Consider the following 23,043-nt stretch of genomic DNA (forward strand, 5'->3'; position numbering starts at 1 on the left):
TACCCTCTGGAGCTCAACAAAAGCTATCTGAGTCAGACACACAGTTGAGTTATGGTTTAATTTATCCTGTTTAATTCTGTGGGATGTGAAACATAAATCTTATCTGGACACATCAGTGCTTATTCATAAATTAGACTGTATATCCATGTCCTGTTATAGGGGAACTGCAATGCTATTTTTATATTTTGGGGTTAAAAAGAATCAGCATTGATGAGTGCATTTCAAAACACAACAAGTAAAATGTACACTAACTTGTAAAAACCTCCCATTTACATCACAAAATAGATTAAATTTCCATCAGAACAAAACTTCTGATGATGTGAAGCAGCCCTGTTACATTGTAAAGAAGCAGGCTTGTGAATATGTCTCTTTTAATCTAATAGAAATATTGCTGTCGACTTTGAGAGTTCGGTTTTGCCAACAAATACGACATACTTGTTAACATTTCTGCAGTGAAACGTCTTCTGCACAACCTGTACGTATTCGCTCGTACATCACATTAATTAGTTATTACAATGACTAGTGAATAGGAATGGGCGCTTCATGTCACAGTTCATGGGAACTGTTGCTCTTGCTGGTGGCAAGACAAGGGAATTGCGACAACATGCAACTTACAGTACTTTCACCAACATCACAGTTTTGTGCTTAACTTGAAATTTGTAAAAAAAAAAATAACATCAAAAAATGTATTTTGTTACCAGGATTTAATGACTGGTCTCAGAAATTGGGACTGCAATTTCCCTTTAAAACACCATGATGGGTTTTTACCTTATTTGTGAAACCAACATCAGGATAAATAAAGTGATGGTCATGTAATACTAGAACCTTAAAAGTGGAGAACAATTAGTGGCAAGAGTCAAAATAGACAATATAGTTCAGTGTGCAAATGAAGGTGTGTGTAGTAATGGCTTGTTGAATACAAGTTAATGTGACCAAGATACAAGGAGCTAGTCTTCTATACTCAAGGCTGCTCAAAAACATTTGGCATTATCAATGCTAAGATGGTCACAAATGGACCTTTTTACATGTATGTGTTTTGAATACATAAGGGGATATAGTATTGTAGAAGCAAAGCTGGTTTTCAGTTTTGAGGGTTGTGTTGTTGTTTCAAAAAAACTGTTGTATAAGAGACTCGAGTTTCTACTGATTTTTGAATGGAAATTTCATTGGAAAATGGGAATAGCAATGGGGATTTTCTCCAAATATTCATTATTTCAATTAGAACATAGAGGTTACAAAGGAGTGGAGACTCTTCTGTCCGGCTTACTTGTTTGGTAATTAGTGGCCAATTGTTTCAGGGATCTCAACCAGCTGCTTCTTGTAAGAAGCCTAGTTATCAGCTTCAAAAACATGGCTGAATGGCCTGTTTCAGACTCCCACAACCCTCTGTCTAAAAACAAAAGTGGTGTTGTAGAACAGAAAGTTTTAAAATATTTTTTTTTAGTACATACGTTTAGAATAATATGAATTTACAAGTGATGCATAAATATGTGACTCTGTTGTGTTGGGAAGCCTATCAGCACTATATAAGAGCCACAACTGACGGGAGGGAAAGAAAGAGTGGGAATAGTTCACCCATGAGTCTGCAGGACCATCTCTGACATCAAAATAGAAGCTTCACTAGATGTTAGGCACCAAATGGCTAACAGACTGTACAAAAAAAGTAACATAAAAATTGTTGTGAAAACAAATAAAAATGCATGTAAAAGTGTGTTCTCAAGTCTTATGTAAATTATCAATAAAATGGCAAAGGGACAGATAATTAATAACAGATGGCTAGACTGTCATGGCAAGCACATCACTGGATGCTTCAGAAAAGTAGAAGCTTCTAGAAGTTCACACGGGAACTGCTTTAATTCCATAGGGCCTTGTTTTATTGTTTTGTCTGTGGAGCAAAGCCTTTGTCTTGAGTCCCAAGTAGAAATGAAAAATGAAAGGTATATGCCAACAAAACCAATACGAAAGATTTGATAAATCAATAACAGAAAAATGGAATAAAACACTAAGCTTTTTCCATTGATAAATGTATATGGTGGTACCAGCAGTTAGTATGTGTTTTTTGTTACCATGCTGGTTAAAGCTAGTTCCAGTCACTACATTTTTTAATTCATTATTATTGTATACAGGTGAAATAAAAAGGGCATTGGGATGGTTTTGACTTCTGTGTGTACTTCTATTCTTCTGGTGGGTAGCTGCGTCAGCATGCGTAGGCTGCAAAGGAACAAGTTATAGGTTTATTCCATGCTGAAAAAAAGAAGAAAGAGAACACAACGTTTCGGCCGTGGAGCCTTCTTCTATTCTTCTGTTCTGCAGTTTTAAAACTAAACCTCATGGAATCAGCTATCAAAACAGGAAACTTGTTGCTAACTTGCTGACGTGCAAAGTCTTTCAGACAACTAACAAAATTTGCAGTGCTTACTTTGGATATGTACAGTGTTCTTCGTCTGTTTTTATGAATATTTGCAATAGATGCAAAGGCAACTGCAGAAGTGCAGTGATTCATTAAAATGAATAATGCTATGTTTGATAGGGTACTGTATTTACTCTTGTGGCAAATAAGTTAGCTGTAGATGAGCCTGGTACCAGATAATTTACATTCATTCAGAGATTTAATTATTAACATACATCAAAATGAGTCTACTTGTGCTGAATAATAAAATAAGGCATACATTATTGTGTATTTTATTATACATTGCCTTGTGAAAGATTCACAGCCACTCAGTAGTGATCTATTTTGTTGAATTACAAAAGATATGAATATGTTTGATCAAAGCTTGAATGCTCAATCTTATTAAAAAGAGCTTTAATTCTGTCAAGCTGCTTCCACCAAGTAGTTACTTGAACACTGATATGACCAACCTGTTGATGCTGCATTTTAATTATTGATTATCCTTTATATTCTGACATTTTTCTTTCACCTGTAAGAGTATTCAGTTTAAATGTTCAAGCTTTGATTGAAATGTTCATTTTAATAAACAGTATAAACATCATTTGAAGGGCCTGAATACTTTTGTAAGGCAATATTTAAGAGATTATAAATGGTCATATAATATATTTTCATTCTTAAAGCACAATTTCTTTTAATGGCACTTAAAATTTGCAGGTTATTTTTCCCAACGTTTCAGTTTTTCAGGCTTTAGATTTGGGAAAAACTGCACTTCATTCAGTAACAGCCACAACTGTTTCCACATCTGTAAGCGCATCCAGCTCTGCTGGAGACTGGACTTAATTTCTAAGCTTACAGTCTTAGCATCTGTCAGACGTTTGATATTTTAGATGCTGTTTCTGTTAACTGCCTGTACATTTATGAAGTGCGTGTATCCTTAGAACTTGTTGTGTGTTTTTGAGCTTGCAGTTTTATTCCTTGGAAGCTGTCCAGGTATTGCAACGTGGGGTGGTAAAACTGCCTCTGGCATACTATGTCCTCCGAATATTACTTCGAGGGATTTTACATTTATTTCCCTTATTAATACATTTCTGTGGTTTTTACTAGGATCTTCTGGGAAAAGATATCTTGGAGTTTTGCCATCCAGAGGATCAGAGCCACCTGAGGGAGAGTTTTCAACAGGTATATTTATTTCCCTCTACATAGTACATGTTAAAGCAGTAAAGAAGGTCAGAATACTAGTTCATGACTGTAATTATTCTGTCAGTCCCAGTCTGCAATAAAACTTGAACTTGTACTTTATTGCCATATGTAACCGGTACATGTACTGGTACAATGGAATTCTTACTTACAGAAAGTCTCTCGATTGTTAAAACAAGTGTGAAAACACAAAGTGCAGACAGTGCATCAAGACAATAAACAAACAAACAGTAGACAATGTACAAGTAAACAGTTTGAATGTAAACAATACAGACGTGTTGTCCACTATAGTCTTAACACCATTGTGATCCTAATCAACCAGGCATATTTCCAATTGATCATGTGCAGCTCTTTTAAAAGTGTTTAAAACATTGACAACTGTGACCCTTCAGCATCTTTAAAAATCAGTTGTTTTGTTTCTTTATGGTTTGTCCTAGTAATCAAATTTTACCTTTTTTAGTTTTGTCAGGAACTGCAAGATCAGTTCTCACCTAAGACTCTGTTCTGTGTTGAGCCACTATATTGTAAAATAAAAAGGGAATAACATCCCTTGAAGACGACATTGCCGCCTCTTCAGTCTGCCGTCAGAGCTCTTGCCCTTTTTCCTTTTTTGTGACACCTGGGGAAAGACTGTTGCAGTCATTTCCACTCTTCGTGAACACGGAGACACAGCCCGAACAGTTGTTTAGAGCTCCTAACAGGACTCTTGAGTATTGAGGTGACTGACGTCCCGACTGGTTTCCTTGTGCTCAGTCATTTTTTGCCCAATTGCAAAGCCCTGTGTTTGACTCATTATTTCCTTTCATATGAGATAACACCCTTTTGTACTGATTTCTGTGTAAAATGTGTTTCACAGAGGTGCACATTTGATTCATGAGGACCCCTGGGTCACAGAACAGTTTTGACCTTTTCTATATTTTATTAAATTAATTATTTTTATTTTATAACAGTTGTTTTTGTGTGTAAAACAGCATTGTTTTTTCCATGCTTTGTGAATGCTTTTGAATCTGACTACAGCCCAGTTCATATGCAGGAGTACAAAACATTCTGTTTTATATCTATAGAAGGATCAAAATATCATTTTACTAATATGCAGTTTACACAGGTTGTTTACTGTCTACTTTGGTTTATCTGCCCTTTTCATTTAAAGCATGTTGAACTCAATCTAGCCTACCCTCCTGGGAATGTGATTATTTCTGATCACACACTTTCAGATTACTAACACTTTCTTAACATACCTAGAAAGCATTCTCCTGGAGATAAATTCCTGGTTACTGCTTTATCCTTGCACGTTTCTGCCTATTGATGGCCACAGGAATGCACTGACAATGCATGTAATCTAAAATCTGCCATTCTTTTGAAATGTGACACACAAGCTAATGCACTTCAGGGCTGGACTGTACAACTAAAAACATGCTAGTACGTCTGTTTCTAAGAAAGAGCCAGTTAAAACCAGTCTCCTCTACCTGGGATAAGTGTAAATTGACAAAAGCAAGGCATTACATTACTCCATGCAAGCCTGTCAGTGAAGACTGCAGTATTCATATAACAGAGATTAAACTAAACTGGGATTAGTGTGTTTACGTGTGCAAGTTTTCACTGGCTGAACTTTAACCCTAGTGATGCTGGTACCCACTGGAGTGAACTGGAGCAGCTGGGGTATGGCATCTCACTCAAGGCATAACAGTAGTGTCTGCACCAGGGATTTGATACCACATAACTTGTCAGTTATCGGACCAGAGACTTACATGATCGCTGTAACCTCTTTCTAATAGTTATTGTTATTGTCAAACCCTCCAAAACATGTCTTGGTGAACCACAGGCCAAAGCAGCAGGAAAATGGGGCAAGGCAGGGCTGCACTGTGGGCAGGGTGCTAGGCAATCTCAGGGCATTGGCACACATGTAAAACGGGTCATTAAGAAACCGGGATGGAAGTGGAAGAAAACTGGTACACTAAGAGAAAACCCACATGGTGGAAATGTGCCCACAGGCTCCCCTGCTGGAATTGAACCCAGGACCCCAGACGTGCTTTACTTTATTATTACACCTGTTTTTTTTATGCCGAGACTTCAGTGGTATTTCTTTTCCTGAGGTTGGGGGGTTTCAATGAAGTTTCCCCTCTAACGATATTACGTAAGGTGGCTGATGACCTCCGGTTGGATTTGCTGAGACAGTTGTTAACCTCCCCATCTGTTTAGGTTATCATTTCCAGTTTGATGCTTAAAGGAAGGGAGAAGCATTGAAATAATTGGTCGTCTGTTTTATTGAAATTGCCTATCCTCTGAAGGGCTTTGCTTCCTGGGGACAATGTATTTAGTTGATAGGAGGGGAGAACCGGATGACACAGATCCACAGAGTTTGCCAAGAATAACAATGTTAGTCCTATCTGCAATCCCAGAGAAAAGATTATCTTCTGCTCAATAGGAAGCTCATATTTGAACACTTGTCTATATATCATGTTTTTGTTTTAAGTTTAACGCGAGGGTGTGGTGGTCAACACTGTTGACAAAAGGATGTGTCTCTTTCAAATGGAGATCTGTGATTCTTCATGATTCAGTACAGCATTGAACCCTTGGAACTTCAAAAATAGGGTGACAAGATAAATGATGCAGTGAGTTCTGCACGAGATGTTCTCATAGTTGTGCTTGTTGGATTTTGCTGCACATTTGACAGAATTCTTTTTATTATTGGTGTTTTTTTTCATATCTCTTGAGTGAGTCTGTTTTTTACTTGGTCAAACATTTGAAGTTAAATTTAGAAGAGGGGGGAATCTGCATTTGATTAACTGTAGAAGGAATGCTGTGGAAAGAATGTCCATGTAAAAAAACGTCTAGTAATTAAGATAAGGTGTGCCAGACTGCTGCTGCTTCCCTGGTCGGCACGAACATTAGGGGCCCCATTAAATCACCCTGCCTTTCCAAGTCTTCCACCCCTGCCTTGTCTCCCGAGAGTACACCCTGTCCATTTAATGATTTAAATAACTGTAGAAGACGAGAAGAAATTCAATTTTTAAGTTTTGTATTAAAGTACAGTATATTTACTAAAGAACTTTGAGATGTATAATATAGACATTTTGCAATGTGTGTATTACAGAACAGACACTTAACATGTTTCTATTTTTTTTTTAATTCCACCTTAAAGTCATTTTGTCACCCTTCTTTAAACCAAATGTGCTTAATTGTCTGCATTGTAATTTTCCAGCCTAAAATGGTTTGTTATTCATTTTTAATTAATTATTGCTGCTGACTGCTGATTTTTTATGTACATTTGTAACGCGGGGCAAGCCTGAAGTGTTTCAGTGTTGCTGATCTAACCTTCCATGCGTCACTGCTGAACAGCTGTCCCATTGTGGTGTTTTCATCCATCTCTCTCTCTTTCAGGTGGTGAAACTGAAAGGCCAGGTCCTCTCTGTGATGTACCGCTTTCGCACCAAGAACAGGGAATGGATGCTGATCAGAACCAGCAGCTTCACATTTCAGAACCCTTACTCGGACGAAATTGAATACATCATCTGCACCAATACTAATGTCAAGTACGTTTTCCATTTTCTGCCCATATCCTGCTTCCTGAACCCATAATTTCCTTTTGTAGCATTTGGCAGGAGAAAAACATCAGACACCATTGACATGCATTCCCTTGTACACTCTAACTTGCAGTCTGGTGCTGTGACTCCCATAAACGTTTACATTTTAAAACCAAAAATCTTGTTCTGCAGTTAGAAATGTTGAGAAAATGAATACATTGACAAAAATATGCTGTGCTATAACATACACTGACAGTGAGTTCTTAAGCTATTTCTGTGTAGTATCCATCCAGTGTACAGGTAATACTGTATACCTTTTAAATAATTTGTAAAGCATTGCTTTTAAAATGCAAGCACATTCCTTTTCTTGTAACAGTTTAAGAAATATTAATATATGCAAACTTGTGATTTGCATGTTGGTAAGTTTTGGGTATTAAGTCGTAGAAATGTTTGGCTGGAATTCTTTTCTTTTAACAGATCCGTTCTTGCTTAGGGGTTATTCACTTCTTCTTAGGTCCTCCTGGTACCAGAAAACTAATGGTAAAACTTTACTTATTTTTTAAATGACCTGCTTAGAAGAAATACTTCAACACAGGTGTTCTTTCAATTGTGGCATTCCTGAGCTGGAGCATGCTTGGAGATTTTCTGCCAGTAGGGGGCAACAGTGATTTAATTGCTCTTAGTGCTCTGGTCTGACTGTGTGAGATTAGAGGGAAGTAATCTTTAGGGAGGCTCATGCTCAAAATTACACAAAGTTCTGTTCCAAGAAATAGTGGTCCTTTCCAAATGGTGTGTTTTCCTCCAAAGGAAATGTCCTGATATTTCTAATTTGCAGTCTACATAAAAAAAAATCTGTATTCTACAACAGTATTTAAATACAGTCAGGACTTGGGCTTTACAATCTTTCTCTTTCTGAGGTTAGCTGTTTTCAGTGTTATTTTATTTGCGCAGTTGCGAATACCTCTCTGTATGGAAGTGATCTGACATTCTGTGAAAATATGAAACTCCTGAAACCTGGTTTATGTCAAACATGTCCACTTTATTTGGACGTATGGCTAAAATGCTTGGTGCACAGAGTATGCAGTGGTAAATCTTGTTAATTCAGAAGACATAAGGAAAAACATGCTCATTGGAAGACGGTGTAACAGTGTAACACTACAGGTTTTTACTAATTGACCTGGAGATAAAGTGCATAAACATGTACTGGTATCTGTCAGTGCTAATGACAATTTACAGTCACTTGCAATACGATGTATATTCATCATCTTCTTTACACACTGCTGGGCTTCTCTAAGGCTCTTCTACAGTCTTTGGCTACTCTCACCCAACTTGTTCCTGCAGACTTAATTCCCGCTTGGCATTCTACAGAATATCTTACGAGTGGATTTTTTCCCCTTTCTGTCCCATTCATTCCATTTCACTATTTCCTTGGTCAAGCTGTACTCTGTGTTTGGCGCATTCACTTAAGTTTTGTTATTGTACATTTCCTTTCTTTTCTAACTTGGAACCACACATTCAGGGAGCCACTATCTGGTTAAATGTGTGGTGCTGCCTTGCAGAAAGTTGATTCTGCCACATTTCTTCTTGTTGAGATGAAGCTGGGTGTTAAGTCTTCAGCCTTTGAGGAATGTAATTCACAGCTGGACAGAGTGGGAGAGAGGGCTGCATGTGGATTTTTAATCAGTGTGATGAGTTCCCAGCCTTGCAGAAAGAATTTTGACATTTGTGACCTTGAAGGAAAAAAAAGCTTCTCAGAGTAATTTGCTAAAAGGAGTGTAAATTCCATATTTGCTGCCCAATAGATCCATCATAGGATAGAAAAGGTTGTTCATCTTTGTCCTGGATTTGCTAATGTAGTATCTGAACAGAAAGGAGGGGATGTTGAGTGAAATTATTACCAAAAAATTATTCTCACATTACAGTATACCCAGTCGATTCCTATAAATGGACTAAGTAAGTAAATCATTTCTCAAATATTTATTTTACCACATTTTGCAATAGTATCAAGTATTTCACCAAGGAAAAATAGATGTGTTTTTTTTAGCCATGTAAGAGTAGTTTCCTACTACTGTTTTCATTTAACGACTTTTCTGATCTTTTAGTGTCCAACTCTAAAATGTACAATTTTAAGGACAGCAAAGTGGATTTGTGGATTTGAAACATCCTTATTTTTTGGCATTGCCTCTAGGAAAATGCACATAAACCTTCCACCTTTCCGTACAAGGCTTGATGAGATGAATACTAAAGTGCTACTCACAAAGTGTGCTCAGCTGTGTATGACAAACTGATTTGCCGTTTTCACTTTTCAGAAATTAACTTAAATAGGGAGCTTTTCAGCATATCATGCAAATTCCAGACCCAATGGATTTGTGGACCTTTGAAGAAATATGCATATAAACCTCTTCCCTCATTTAAAATACGTTGTGCATTTCTATAGCTATCGTATGTGATTTCAGCATCACTTTAAAAAATCTATATACAATGTGAGTTTCAATTTAATCTGGTCTTTCATTGATCTCACTTTAACAAAAGTTTTAAGTTAATGTTATTTTTTTGCAGCATTGTTGTATGATTTGTGAATCTGTCACCCTCATATTTGAGGAAATGTAAATCAGAGATGTATCAGCAGCTGTGTGAGCTACTAAGGAAAAAGCAAATGATTCCAAGCTGAAAAGTAACAATAAAAATGAAAAAACAACATTTCACCTCCTCTGGCACATCATACCTCTTCACTTACCTGAAGTCGTCATAGCTGAATTTTTTTTCTACTTTTCAGTGTGACATTAATCTCTGTTTTTACAGTATAATCTTAATCTTGTTTTCCTTAAACTGGCTTGTTGCAATGTTGTGGAGCCAATGGATTTTGAAAATGAAAGCATGTAATTTAAGAATTGTCCTTAAAGTCAAGTTCATTCAGTGCACAGCTAAAAATAGTCATTTGTGCATGACAGCTATTATTTAGCCTTGGCTTGTTTTAAATTGCAATCTTGAACCAAGCTATTAAAAGCAAAACGTCTGTCTTGGCCCAGTTATACAACTGACTCAAAAACATTCCTATAGAGCCTAGTAAACAAAATCTGAGTTGTTAACACATTGCCTCAGCCTCGAACATCTGGGTCTCATTTTCACACTTACCAGCATTGACTCTGGATTCTTTATATGTACAGCAGCCCCTTCTTTGTTCCTTATTTACTTTGATGATTATATTGAGATAAAGCAGTCCTTTATGGTATTTTGTTTTGTTACAATCTCACTGTTATTACATTAAAGATATACATTGTTCTGTAGAGAACAGGTGGGAATAAGAATAATTTATCCCATTTGCACAATCAGTTTTTGTCTCTTTAGAACATGTATTTTAGAACAGGAGACTTTCTTTTGTAGCTCTCATGTCGGTTGATATTTTAGGAATTTTTTAGCCTGGTAAGTACAGAAACTTAGATTTGTTTCAAATTTGATGTCCTTGTTTTGAATACCAAATAATAATCCATCTTTTTCTGAAAGGCTTGTGAGACATTTGTTATTCATATCATTCCTGGTTCTAATCCCGATGACCTGTCTGCACTCATTCCAGCTGTCCTCTGGCAGAGTCACTAAGCACAGCGATAAATTCATGGTGTGCCTGTGTAGGTTTTGAACCTTTTTAGCAAGCATTTGACATAATGGGGTTTTAGAATAGTTTCTGCTGTTTGAAGCATTTTATTTTATGTGACGGTTTTCTTTGAAGTCGCCCTTGTAGCATTATTTATTTGACTGCCTTTTTTTATCCAGTGCTGTAAAGAGCCAACCAGAGGTCATGCTGCCATAGAATGTCGATATGTTCTTCAGCCATGAAAGTTCCCATCATCATCTGTTTCTTGTTGTGAATTTATTAGAGATTTTTAAAATTTTTTAAGATGTAAACATCTTTTACCCGTTCCATTTTCGGAAGAAACGCAGCCAGGGAATCCCTGTGTTTTCACGCTAGTTTACGGAAGAAGCCAACTCCTGCAGGGGATGGTGAGAGTAGGTGCTGTTTGGGATGCCTCTCAGGCACGCAGGGGTCAGGATCCTGGCTCTACAGGACAGGAATGACATCTAAAGGGCTGCCCAGCCTTCCAGCAAACACTACATCTTCTTTCTGAATCTAGGACCCTTCCTGTTTATGCCAAACTGGAAATTTGAACTAGAGATAAAATGAACTTTAAATGAAGTCACTGCATGCCTTTTTTGAGGTCATGTAAATAGGAAATGATTAGAAGTTTTGTGAAACTAATTTTTAGCAGAACATTATCTCTAACATGCTTTTATTTTGATATTTTTGGAACAGTCTGGTCTTTCTTTGAAATAAAGAAGAATGTTTACACTTTTATTATTATGTGCATAATGTGAATAGAAACCAGGCATTATTAAGGTTACAGGTAGCCGGAGGACATTAAGTAACAGTTCTTTCAAGTATGCAGTAAGTATGAGATCAGTGAAGTGGTTGGAGGTTGAGCACTGCCGCTTTGACACAGAATGGTCAGCTACTGAAGTGTTTTTACCGACTGTGTCTCCAGTCACTCCTGTCCGCTCTAAACCTGCCGTCTGCCTGCTCTGTGCTTGCAGGCAGCTCCAGCAGCAGCAGGCCGAGTTGGAAGTTCACCAGAGGGATGGTCTTCCCTCCTATGACTTGTCCCAGGTAAAAACTGAGCAGAGAAACGATACGAGAAGCCCTTGAGAAGAAAAGCTGTGTAGGTTTTTTAAGTACTTCATCCTTTCTAATGTCCTTCAGCAGGTGCCTGTTCCAAATGTCTCCAGTGGAGTTCACGAAACAGGAAAAGCAATTGACAAGACGGATACCATGTTCTCCCAGGACAGAGATCCGCGTTTTGCTGATATGTATGCAGGCATTTCAGGTAGCAAGTTCAATGCTTTATCTTTTTGCCACAGTGCTTGCAAGGAGGTGAAACAGACTGGTTCTTTTATCTCACTTTATACGTTTGTCATGCCTTTATTGGGGCAAATTAGTCCCACTTTCGTAGTGCATTGAAAGTCAAATTTATTTTATTTACTTTTCCTGCAGTTTTAAGCATCATTTTCTTTTAAGATAATTTTTCAGAAATTATGTGAAAAAGATCGAATATCAGCTAGATTGTTGAAAAAATAACATTGTCTGTTCAGTTGGGTGTTGAATTGAAAAGTTTTTGTTTTTTTAATAGCTGACAAAAAAATGATGGCTTCTTCCTCAGCGGTGAGCGGCCAGCAGCTCTACTCTCAGGGAAGCCCATTTCAGCCAGGGCACTCTGGGAAAAGTTTCAGGTATGGCAGCTCACCTGTAAAACGCCACACTTGATGTCCTTATGTTCTTGTGTAAAATTATAGTTTCCCCACTGAATGAGCAGAATTGTATTCTAGGCCCCTATTGATACTTTTTTTATTATATGAAGATATCCTAAAGTATATAATTGGGTTATTAGGTTATTTCAGCAGTCAAGATGGGAAACTGTTGGATGTATCCTTGAACTGAATAAGCTGAAAGCATAGCATGCTTGTTTTAACTCGGATAACTGCCAGGTTCTTGTGTCCTGTCAGTGACTTCTACTTTGCTGTTTCAGCTCCTCTGTGATCCATGTTCCCGGAGTCAATGACATTCAGCCCTCATCCTCTGCAGGACAGAACCTGGCCCAGATTTCTCGGCAAATAAACCCTGGGCAGGTTGCCTGGACAGGCAGTCGCCCTCCATTCTCTGGTCAGGTAAATGCCTATGCTTTCTGGCTACAGTCACTCTCTGATGTTTTACCAGCTCCCCAGTGCTTCTGTTCTTAATTTCTCCAATTCCAGCAAAATTCATGCTTCAATTATGTTGTTTTTATGTGACTCTGGATAACATTGTTCTCCTTTTTTCCATTGTAAATTGCTTCAATATTTTTTTACTTGGTACAATCAAATGAACCTTTGTTACTGGCTATAATCATAAGCACCTTTCTCACGTCAAGGATGTTTTTTAGTTTTTCTGTAATTGCAAGAGATATTGATGTGCTGCTTTTAAAAACACTGATACAAGTTAGTCTAACCTTTCCTGCAGATTATAAAATGCACCTTATAGATTATCTATATAGGTCCCTTTTTTCTGATTCTTTTCCGTCAGATCTTGCTGCTTGCTGTGGTGTAAGCAGCAGTCTGTTTTCATAAAATGACCCCACATGCTGGGTGAGACAGCTGAGAGAACCAGGGGAAGAGCAAGCAGCCCGCAGAGAGGGAAGCTGAGTAGACGGCGTGCCCATAGACAGGCTAAGCAGGCAGCAGTGTGGTCCTGTAGTATGCTGGAGAAATAAGCAGAGTGAAGAGCAGGAAAACAGTCCAGAGTTTGTGGTCAGAAACTAGTAAGGATCAAATCAGGGAGACTTGTAGTGAAGCATAAAGGGAATGTGCAGAAGATGAGATCCAAACAAGCCAGGGCCCAAGCCAAGATAAACACCAGCAGAGGGGGTGATCCGGCAGACATGGTAGAAAGGTTGAACATCCAAACAGGCATAACTAGGAAACAAAGCTTAAGACTTAGTTCGGACTCTGAGCTTCCTTAATAACAGTCCTGAGCAGTGTCAGAGCAGACTTTAAATACTCTGCACTACTTGATGCAGGCTTGAATGCAAAATTGCCAACAGGTGATACAGATTTCCTGTAATGCCACAGTAATCGGCACTGAGTGACAGGTGAGTGGATGTGTGGTCGGGTACTATGGCCAACTCCACAACTCCACATAACTCCACTATGGCCAACGCTAGCTCGCTTCACAGGTTTGCAGTTGAGGTGAGCCAGACACTTCCCTGTGAATGTTTTGTATATTCAAAGAGTTCTACATACTCTGTGGGGTTTTACCAGCTATCTTCTTGTGTCATTGTAGCAAATCCCAGCCCAGTCCGGGAAGGCGCAGTCTTCTCCTTTCGGAATTGGCTCAGGCCACAACTACCCAGCTGACCCTTCTTCTTACAGCCCCCTCTCCAGCCCTGCCACGTCCTCTCCTAGTGGAAATGCCTACTCCGGACTGGCCAACCGCAGCACAGCTTTTGGTAAGATGCATCAGGGTTAAGCAAGGTGGGGTTTTGGGAAGTGTGTTTGGTTGTTTTAAGAAATTTGTTGAACCTAAGATGAAATGAACCTAATCAATTTTTAAGAAATGTGCACAATAACTGCTTTGTTAGATTTGCATGCCAGAGAATATATGGTTGACATCCTTGAGCACCTGCCTTCAGTTTCATATTGTCTTTGTATCCAGTGATGATAGATCATACACACTGGCAATTATGCCACTTTACAGTTCAACAGATCATAGTTTTGAAATTAATTTCTGGAGTATTTTTGTCCTGCACTGTCTGAGTCATCGACCAGTGATGGGCTATAATTATTTTCGGTAGATCACACTTACTAATTAAAAAATCTAGTCTTTATAGCATTTTAGTAAAGCTTAAGGTAAAGCATTGCCCTTTGAGGTGGATGTGACTAGTAAAAAAGTAGATTTAAAAATGCTAGTTTAATTTTCAAAATGCTTCCTAAATGTTTGTTTTGTGGTTGATACAAACCTGAAACTAAAAGCAGCATGTAATTAATCTTAGAAAGTAACTATGAAACAAACAAATATTTATTTTTCATGGTGGAACTTTTTGTTGCAAGATGAAAGGGATTCTTTCTTGCAGAAATATTTGAATTGTGCTGTGAATGTAGTATCAGTACCAAGCCATTTTGAGAACAGAATGGATTTGTGTTCAGCTTTACTGGAACTATGATTTATTTCTTTTCCAAAAAGATTACAGTAACAAGATTCCATTCTTATTAGGACAACACCAAACATAAGAACTAATGTGACTTTTTAAACCCAGAAGAATATTACCAGCTGGTGAGGAAATTTAAATATAAATTTCTATGGTCAGTTTTCTTATTAAAAATACCCTATAATAAAATAATTCATTCTTGTCATCAATTGTCAATCATTTAGTGCTTGATTAAACGAAATTTGTAACAATCATTATTTTCTAATGAGTCTTTGCTAGGATGTTTTCCCCCAAAATTGTCAGAACTTTTTTTAGCATTCATTTACAGCAGATTTAAATACTGCTGTTTCTTTGAGTTTGTCCGGTGGAAATAATTACTGACCACAACCGTTTCTTTAGTGTTTCTCCTGGAAATGCCCCAAATCGTAGACTTCATCTGCAAGGAAAGTGTAAAGCCTAAACTGTAACTCAATTTTAAGAAGATAAAATTCAGAAAGGTCATCTATTCATCTATATCAATGTCTAGCTTGGTTAAGCAGATGACAGATCATATAATTTTTACTTTTGCTTGGGGAAAAAAGCAAGCATTCCATGTAAAATGAGCAAGAAAATTAGTATTGGCTCTTGTTTCATCCACTTAGCTTACTGAAAAGAAGAAGGAATGTGGTTGCTACAAATTGTTACAGCTTTGAGAAAGTTCTCTCTACTTTTAAATAGCAATCCACCAGTCAATCAGAAAATAAGCTAACATGCTGTTAAACCTATATACTGTACATATACATAGTTTGGAGATTTGGACATTAAGGTGTAGTTCAAGCATTTTAAATAGTCTGCCAAGTTTTATATACTGTACATATAACATAGAGGATTAAAAAAGTGACCTCTGATCTAGGTCATTATGGTTTACTGGAATTCTATTTTTTCTGACATTTTAACTTTTTGATAAAGAAGGATAGATCAAGACATCTTCAGTCTACGGGAAAAAAAACAGTACGTTTGTGTAAATTATACCAAAAAGTAGAACTGGACTGGGAGGGATTGAAATCTTGAAGATGTTGCTTCGGTGACGTGAGAGGAGAATGTTGAGCAAAGCAAAATGAAAATGGGCAAAGATCCGAAGACTACAGAAAGGCCTTGGGAAAGCAAGACCGCTGAAGATGATATCATAATCCTGAACCTGTTACATCCTGTTCTCCTTTTTCCCACAGGTTCAATGTTTGTTTTGAGCGACAAATAACCTCTTTTGGTTTTTAATTGTATGAAGTGAAATGCAAGACAAATCCAATTTATATGTACATACATATGTACTCTTTGAATTGCAGTTCTTTTCTTGATTTTAATAAATCCCAATGTCAGTTTCAGAAAAATTGCATTGGGCTTATATCATGTGAACCAGGACTAGAGAACTGAAAGGGTAGGCATGGGGTTACTAAACCATTTTTACTCCTCTATTAAAAACATTCCTCTACAGAGACTCCATTTTATTATTTTTCTGAGAAATTGCATATACAGAGCATTATTTTATGCTTATGCATATTTGTTTTAAAAAATAAAGTATATATTTTTAGAACTTTGTTTTTGGTATCAATTTGATTAGTTGATCATGACTGACTGCGACATGGTCTAGTAACTTTTGATGTATAATGATTTAATGATGATCTCATTATTGGGTTTTGTTTAAGGATAGCATAGAAAAAAACTGGTGTCCAGAAAGAACATTACTTCCCATCTGAAGTTTGCTGAAAAGTACATAGATAATTCACAAGGCTTTTGGAACATTGTTCTCTGGACAGATGAGTCAAGGGTAGAACTTTTTTGGCCTCAGTGAGAATCCTTACATTTGGCAAAAAACAAACACTGCTTTTGAACAGAAGAACCTGGTCTCGGTAATCAAGCATGATGTTGAGAGTATGGTAGTTTGGGGCCGCTTTGCTGACTCAGGAGCTGGATGTATTGTCATCAATGACACAAACATGAATTCTGCATTGTATGATAGAGGTGAGCCTAAAGCTTTCAGTATGGTGTATGTGTGGCGTGACAAAGTGATTCTGCAAACACGCAATGGATCTACAAGACATCTGACATCTTTATTGCAGGGTCACACAGAACCCTTTTATGTTAAATACTGCCTGTTCTTTAAAGAGTGATAGGAAGGTAATTTTGTACCAGCTGTAATCATCCTCAAAACTTTTCACACTTTAACTGCTCTTAGAAAGCCTTACAAGGAGATTTCAATATACAGTTGTGTCTGGTTTGCTTTTCTCTCTGATACATTTGGAAAACAATGTGAAGGCAAATAGAGGGTGTCTGTTAAACGATCTGAATTCCAAACCATCTCACCCTTACTACCTGCGTGATGCACATCAGTCTCCTCTGCACTTGAGGTACACACTTGCACAAATATTCAGAATTCATATTTGTATCAAATTAAGACATTCTGAAGCATATATTTGAATCTGTTGGGTAAATTGGTCATAGCACATTAATCAGTGTACAGTGTGCTTTTAAGGATAACAGCCCACTTCTGCCCAAGTAATACATCTTCTTGTCAGCAATATTGTGGTATGTGCACATTTAGCCACCTCTGCTATAGGGTTCAGTGATTTTGCTGTTGTTGGAAGCTGGATTTGGTTAGGTCATTATGTTCTGGAGATGTTGGAATACCCACTGTTTGGTGTAATTAGGATTTTGGAATAACTGTTGATTTGTGTAGGTGTATCTCTGAAGACCCCATCATTCAGATTTGTTTATTTGTGAGTATGATGTTCTCTTTCACATATTTGCGTAGGATGAGAAGGAGCATACGCTGATGAATATTTCATGAATGTGACAATTCTTCATGAAGCATAAAAAAGAAATAAATTGGCCTCCTGCTGTCCCAATCATGTGAATTGAAAGGGTCATAATCAATTAAAAGCGCTTGTGCAAAACCTCATTAGCCTTAAATAAAATCATTACGAAGAGTCATTTACAGATCTGACATCTTAGAATAACAATCCTTCCAAATGTGTTCTTTGTTTTTGGTTTTAATTTAGAGCTGCGTAGGCCTTGGAGATGATCTTACATGCTTGCAAATACACCAATTTATTCTAAATGTGATGGAGCTATATCATAGTTTACTGCAGTATGAACATGCAATTCCAGCTCAAGCTGGCAACATTCCCTTTTCAGGAAGTGCCCTCTTCTCATAATGACAAGGCCAGGAAATGGAGTTTCGTAATGAATGACCTCACAGCGTTCCACCCAGGGGAACATCGTTATGAGTCCATGGCCAAGATCTTTTCCTACTGTACGTCCTCACAGAAAATTTCCAGGAAGTGAAGATTGTTCTCCATAGTTTCTCATGTCTGTCGACACCGTTTTTTTCACCTTCCAAGAGAATGTACCCTGTAGTGCACACAAAAAAATAAAAAACACTTCTGTAATATTGTTGAAGACATCCTACCGGGCGGGCATATTTTAAAACAGCATAATGAATGTTTTTAATTTATTTCAGGTATTTAAGGAAGTATATTAAATATTATCCTTTAAAAAAGCTGTATAGTGCTTGTCTGTATCAGTCTTATTTCTTCTGAAAAAGATTAGTAAAGTGCGTTTTCCCTATGGCAAGCATGTACTTATATCTCCAAATTCTTATACTGATGTTGCAGCTGAGGGGACACAGAGTGGAGGGCAGTTCCAGGGCAGACCCTCAGAGGTGTGGTCCCAGTGGCAAAGTCAGCACCACAACCAGCAGGGCAGCGAGCAGCACTCACACCCTCAGCCCAGCCAGACTGAAGTGTTCCAGGTGAGAGAGTGTCTCTAATACCAAACTGGTTGGGTGTTCAGTGATTTCTTTGGAAAAGAACTGTATTCTCATAATCCATCATACAGGCAATTCTCCTTAATCGTTTAATGTTTAAGATGCACAAGCAAAAAAAAAACAAATGTGAAAGTTGGATGTGGATTTGGTTTAATTCTGAAAGTGTTAGGAGTCATTGCAGTGATTTTGATGGTTATTTAATCCTCAGACCTGAGGTACAGTGTGTGGTATGGCTCTGGCTGTGAAAGCCAGAGCCAGCAGAAATCCCTCATTGAGGATGTGTTGGGTGCATGATTTTGTCACATTTTTAAGAAAGTGTGGAGGGTTGTGAAAATGACTGATATTGAGTAATGTGCGCCCCTGTTAGATGAAGACATTGTGGAAAATCTAGTCTGGCAAATTTCATGCAAAATAGACCAGAAAGGCTTCCAGTACTGGAACTGCCAAACTAAGAGGATGTTAATACAAGCGCAACAGGAACATCTCTTATGTAAACTTCAATAGGTAGTTTCCACCGGCATTAAGAGATTTGTCTTTCCTGTGTTGCAGGACATGTTGCCAATGGCCGGGGATCCAACCCAGGGCACAGCCAATTACAATATTGAAGATTTTGCTGACCTGGGCATGTTCCCTCCTTTTTCTGAGTAATGGAGTGAAAACAAAAGAGGATGCAAGAAAATAAACTCTTGAACATATTTTGATTTTCATTTGTTTTAGCTTTTAAGTCCAACTGAGGCCTACAGTGCGCAGAAGTGTTCATTGTACATGAGCATGAACTTCCGGACATTTTAACAGGAGATGTTTTTTCATCACATTGTTTCCTTTGGCTGAATAGTAATAATCTCCTCACCACAAATCATACTCTGATTGCATTGTTAACCAGGACATTTTCATTGTACAACTTCCAGTAGTGTGCAGTCTGTATGGTCTTTAATGTGGTCTTTAAAGTAAATATTTATTATACAGTATTATTGACACTTGGGGTGTCTTCAGTCGTATTTTTCACGCACTCCTCTGTTTCACAACTGTGCCAAACTGTAAAGGGCATTTAGAATATGCAGATACACATTGCTGCTAACCAGCTTTACATTCAAATAATCTGTGTACAGGTATTGTAGCTCTAAATATCTATAATGAATTAATGAAGAATTTGAATCTAAAGATTCTGGGCCCTACATTTAAGTGCTTTGTCTTCCTCTTAGGAAGCTATGGGAATTTAAGCACCTCAGTGTTTTGAATATTGCCCCCCTCCATGTTTTAAAAGTATAATGTGTCAAATTTAAGTTTTGCTAAAACATTTTGAAAGATGAAGGACTGTAGTCACATGCAAACAGAAGCTGAAAGTGCACTTCATACTGCTAACAGCACCAGCCACAGCCTTTCAACAGTGCAGTCTAGTTTCCTGCAGTGAAGGGCTGTTGGAAAGCTGGCTGTAAAATGGACCTCGTATCCTTGCTATTGTTGCATCTTTTCAGCTGTTTGACTTGTATAGTAATTTGTAGTTGCCATATTTTACATTGAAAGATTATATAATGTGTAACAGCGATGTCTTTTATACTTCAGTGCTTAACACTAAATCAAGTAGGTGTTTTTTTCTTTTGTAAATAATGTGACTTGAGAAAATGTGATTTTGTCATTCGCACACTACATTTGTGAAGGGTTAATATTCATGAGAGTGTACAATGTGAGTAAATATTTAACTATTAGCGTAGTCTGTTTATTGTAAATTTAGTTTAGTCTTGTAAAAATTGTGCAAATGTGAGTCATTATTTTTGTTTAACTTTATAAACATGATGTGCTTGTGCCAATAAATTCTTACTGTTACAAATGCCTTTCAGTTTGTTAAATTCAACACACTGCTGTTTGTACAGTGACATGGTCCAAATAGGAACGTTGAAAGATGCCAGGTAGGATGCTTAATGATTCATTTGATTGTGGCTTAGTGCCCTCCTGTTTCTTTTAGGCAACCAGTGAGGGCAAGTGGAGACTATCACTAATGGTGATTGGGGATCCTTTGGGGGTCAGGCATTGAGAGTGCATCTTTGTATGACCTGTATCTCTCTTGCATGTGTGTGAAGCAGCTGTAAGGGAAAAATGGGATGAAACAACTACCTCTGTCCTCCCTGAAGTCCCAGTACAGTCACTGGTGCTATGGTGCCACAGCATGAAAGTGAAGCAGATCTCCTGAAAAGCGCACGCTTCAGACAATTGCTGTACTGTACATAGCGGCCGGAGAAGGCTCCACAGCCGAAACATTTCTTTCCATCTCTTTTCAGCATGGAATAAATCTTTACTTGCTCCGTAGCTGTACGTGTGTGCCTCCACGAAAGTTGCTGCTGTGACCCAAATCCATGAAGCACTGGCAGTTGCAAAGTATCAAAAATAAAAAGGAAAAAATAATTTTGAATTTTGAAAGAAAAAAGCACAAAAGAACCAGAATGTGGACTGAAGAATGTATTTCTTATGTGAATATTTTTTACATTATTTTGTCTTCTTTTAAATTAAACTTTAAAAGGTGGTAAGTTTGAAATATTAGGGATTTTTTTTTGTTGAAGAAAAGTGTTACATGTGCCAGTCAATCATATTTGCGTGACCATATTTTATAGCAGTCCGCTACAGTGCTCTCCCAGGAGGAAATGGAGGGTGGAGGCCGACTTGCTGAGCGGGCAGTGTTCTTCCCACAGGACTGTGCAGAAAGTGGATGGCTTCACTTCCTCTGAGAGATTAGGAACGTATGTCATTCTTTTAGTCCCAAATGTGCTTTTTCCCCAAGTGCAAATGGGTTATAAAACTGAAATGCTTTCTTACTGGGATTATTCACAGTGTTGTTTAACCTTGAAATCTTGATACAGTAAATAAAATTCCATCCAAAACAGAATGCCATCTAGCAGTGAGAACACTTCTGATGACATTAAAATCTCAATTGCAACTTACATACCAGACTTGTGTGTTGCATCAACCAATATATCACTGGTGCTTGTGAATATTGACAGTCTGTGATATCTATTCTAGTGTTCTTACTGCTGTCATTTTAAAGTGCCATAGTTACATAGTTTAAAACAAATCTGCAACCTGTCTTTTGTGTTCAAGTGCAGGTGAGGTCTTGCAGGTAGACTTTTCTACCAAAAGTCAATTTGATGTATTCTGTCTGATACTGGCATTGATGATCTCTGTAAAATCATGTTACTTCAGTTGAATCTGAAAACCACACTTCCAGACTAGTAACAAATATACAGGAAAAGAAACCAGCCTTCAATATACTGTTAAATTTTTTTCTCTCATTGATGTGTATTGTATACCTGAAGGGCTTCTCTCTGACAGCAGATGTTGGAGATGAGCTGAGATGTGTGCTTTTCTCGGTCTTGTCATAGACACCAGCACAATTTAAGTGGAATGTTTTGCTTAAGTGTGCAAGTTTGAATCCGAAGCACATTCTTAGAATTCCAGGTCATATTTTTTATTTATTTTATTTATTTATTTTTGTATTTTGGTAGCAGTGTGTTGCAGTGGTCAGGGTTCAGGCCTTATAACTGGAAGATCATGGGTTCAAATGCCAGGTGAGATACTGCTCTTGTACCCTTAAGCAAGGTGCTTCACCTGAAGTGTTCTGGTAAAATGTATAAATAGGTACAAATGTCAGTTCCTTTGGGTAAAATCATAGACCAAATAAAATTAGGTGTTAGTGCTGAGCTTAAATTATTCTGCAGAATCTCTTTAAATTCTGTTTCTTTGATGAGCTGCCATACATAAGCCTGATGAGAGGGTTATTTACCCTAGGAGGTAAAGAACGGAGGAATACATATGAATAAAGTCTAATCCAGTAACTTTCCCACCAAAAAGCAAGACAAAAATGGGCAAAGAAAGAGAATTTGACACTCTTTTATGATTTGTTTTGTAACCAAGCAAATTTATTGCTTCTATAAAATAGGAAGCCAGATTAGCGGTCATTGCTTTTAATAACGTTGCATCTGGGCCAAATCATGTCTGGCCAGGTATTAGGTTCATAGCTCTCTGCTTGTCTGAAAGCTGTTTTCCCAGTCTATGCTAATGGACCACAAGTAAGTGTATAAGTACTGTTACAAATGAAACCGGACATCCAGCAGTTAGTGGCTATTTGATACAAGGATCTCAGCAAGTTGTTTCTTGAACTCGCCCCAGCAACTCACACAAAGAAGTAAATCTTCTCAACAAGTGGTCCTCTTCTTGTTTGTTCTCAGAACCATCTCAGTCTGATCAGTTTCTGTTTAATGTTTCTGTTTCTGTTTAATGAACAAGTGACCACCCAACTAGTAGGTTAAGGATCTGCAATGGGACGGTGTTGGAAGTCAGACATACAGTATTGTCAGCAACAAGCAAAGTGTTTTTAGTGCAGAAACAGCAAATTCTGAACTTGGTTGGAAG

At 37.7% G+C, this 23,043-nt stretch overlaps 1 protein-coding gene across 10 annotated transcripts in view; it reads left to right on the top strand.

Annotated features, from left to right (window-relative positions):
• Positions 1-20,470, top strand: part of arnt2 (aryl hydrocarbon receptor nuclear translocator 2) — a 63,146-nt gene extending 42,676 nt beyond the window's left edge. For 4 of the 10 annotated variants that reach the window (XM_088640708.1, XM_088640712.1, XM_088640713.1 and 1 more), the window contains 9 exons: positions 3,494-3,568; positions 6,968-7,119; positions 11,698-11,770; positions 11,864-11,987; positions 12,291-12,390; positions 12,687-12,825; positions 13,976-14,139; positions 18,480-18,627; positions 19,192-20,470. In XM_088640708.1, coding sequence (XP_088496834.1) covers positions 3,494-3,568; positions 6,968-7,119; positions 11,698-11,770; positions 11,864-11,987; positions 12,291-12,390; positions 12,687-12,825; positions 13,976-14,139; positions 18,480-18,627; positions 19,192-19,290 — 1,074 coding nt within the window. In that variant the 3' untranslated portion in view covers positions 19,291-20,470. Of the gene's footprint in view, positions 1-3,493; positions 3,569-6,967; positions 7,120-11,697; positions 11,771-11,863; positions 11,988-12,290; positions 12,391-12,686; positions 12,826-13,975; positions 14,142-18,479; positions 18,628-19,191 lie in introns of all 10 variants that reach the window. The other 6 variants (XM_088640709.1, XM_088640714.1, XM_088640716.1 and 3 more) reach the window with 3 other exon arrangements.
• The last annotated feature ends 2,573 nt before the right edge of the window (positions 20,471-23,043 follow it).

The sequence above is a fragment of the Lepisosteus platostomus genome, chromosome 7 (assembly GCF_059453375.1).
Source record: "Lepisosteus platostomus isolate fLepPlt1 chromosome 7, fLepPlt1.hap1, whole genome shotgun sequence".
NCBI lineage: Eukaryota > Metazoa > Chordata > Actinopteri > Semionotiformes > Lepisosteidae > Lepisosteus > Lepisosteus platostomus.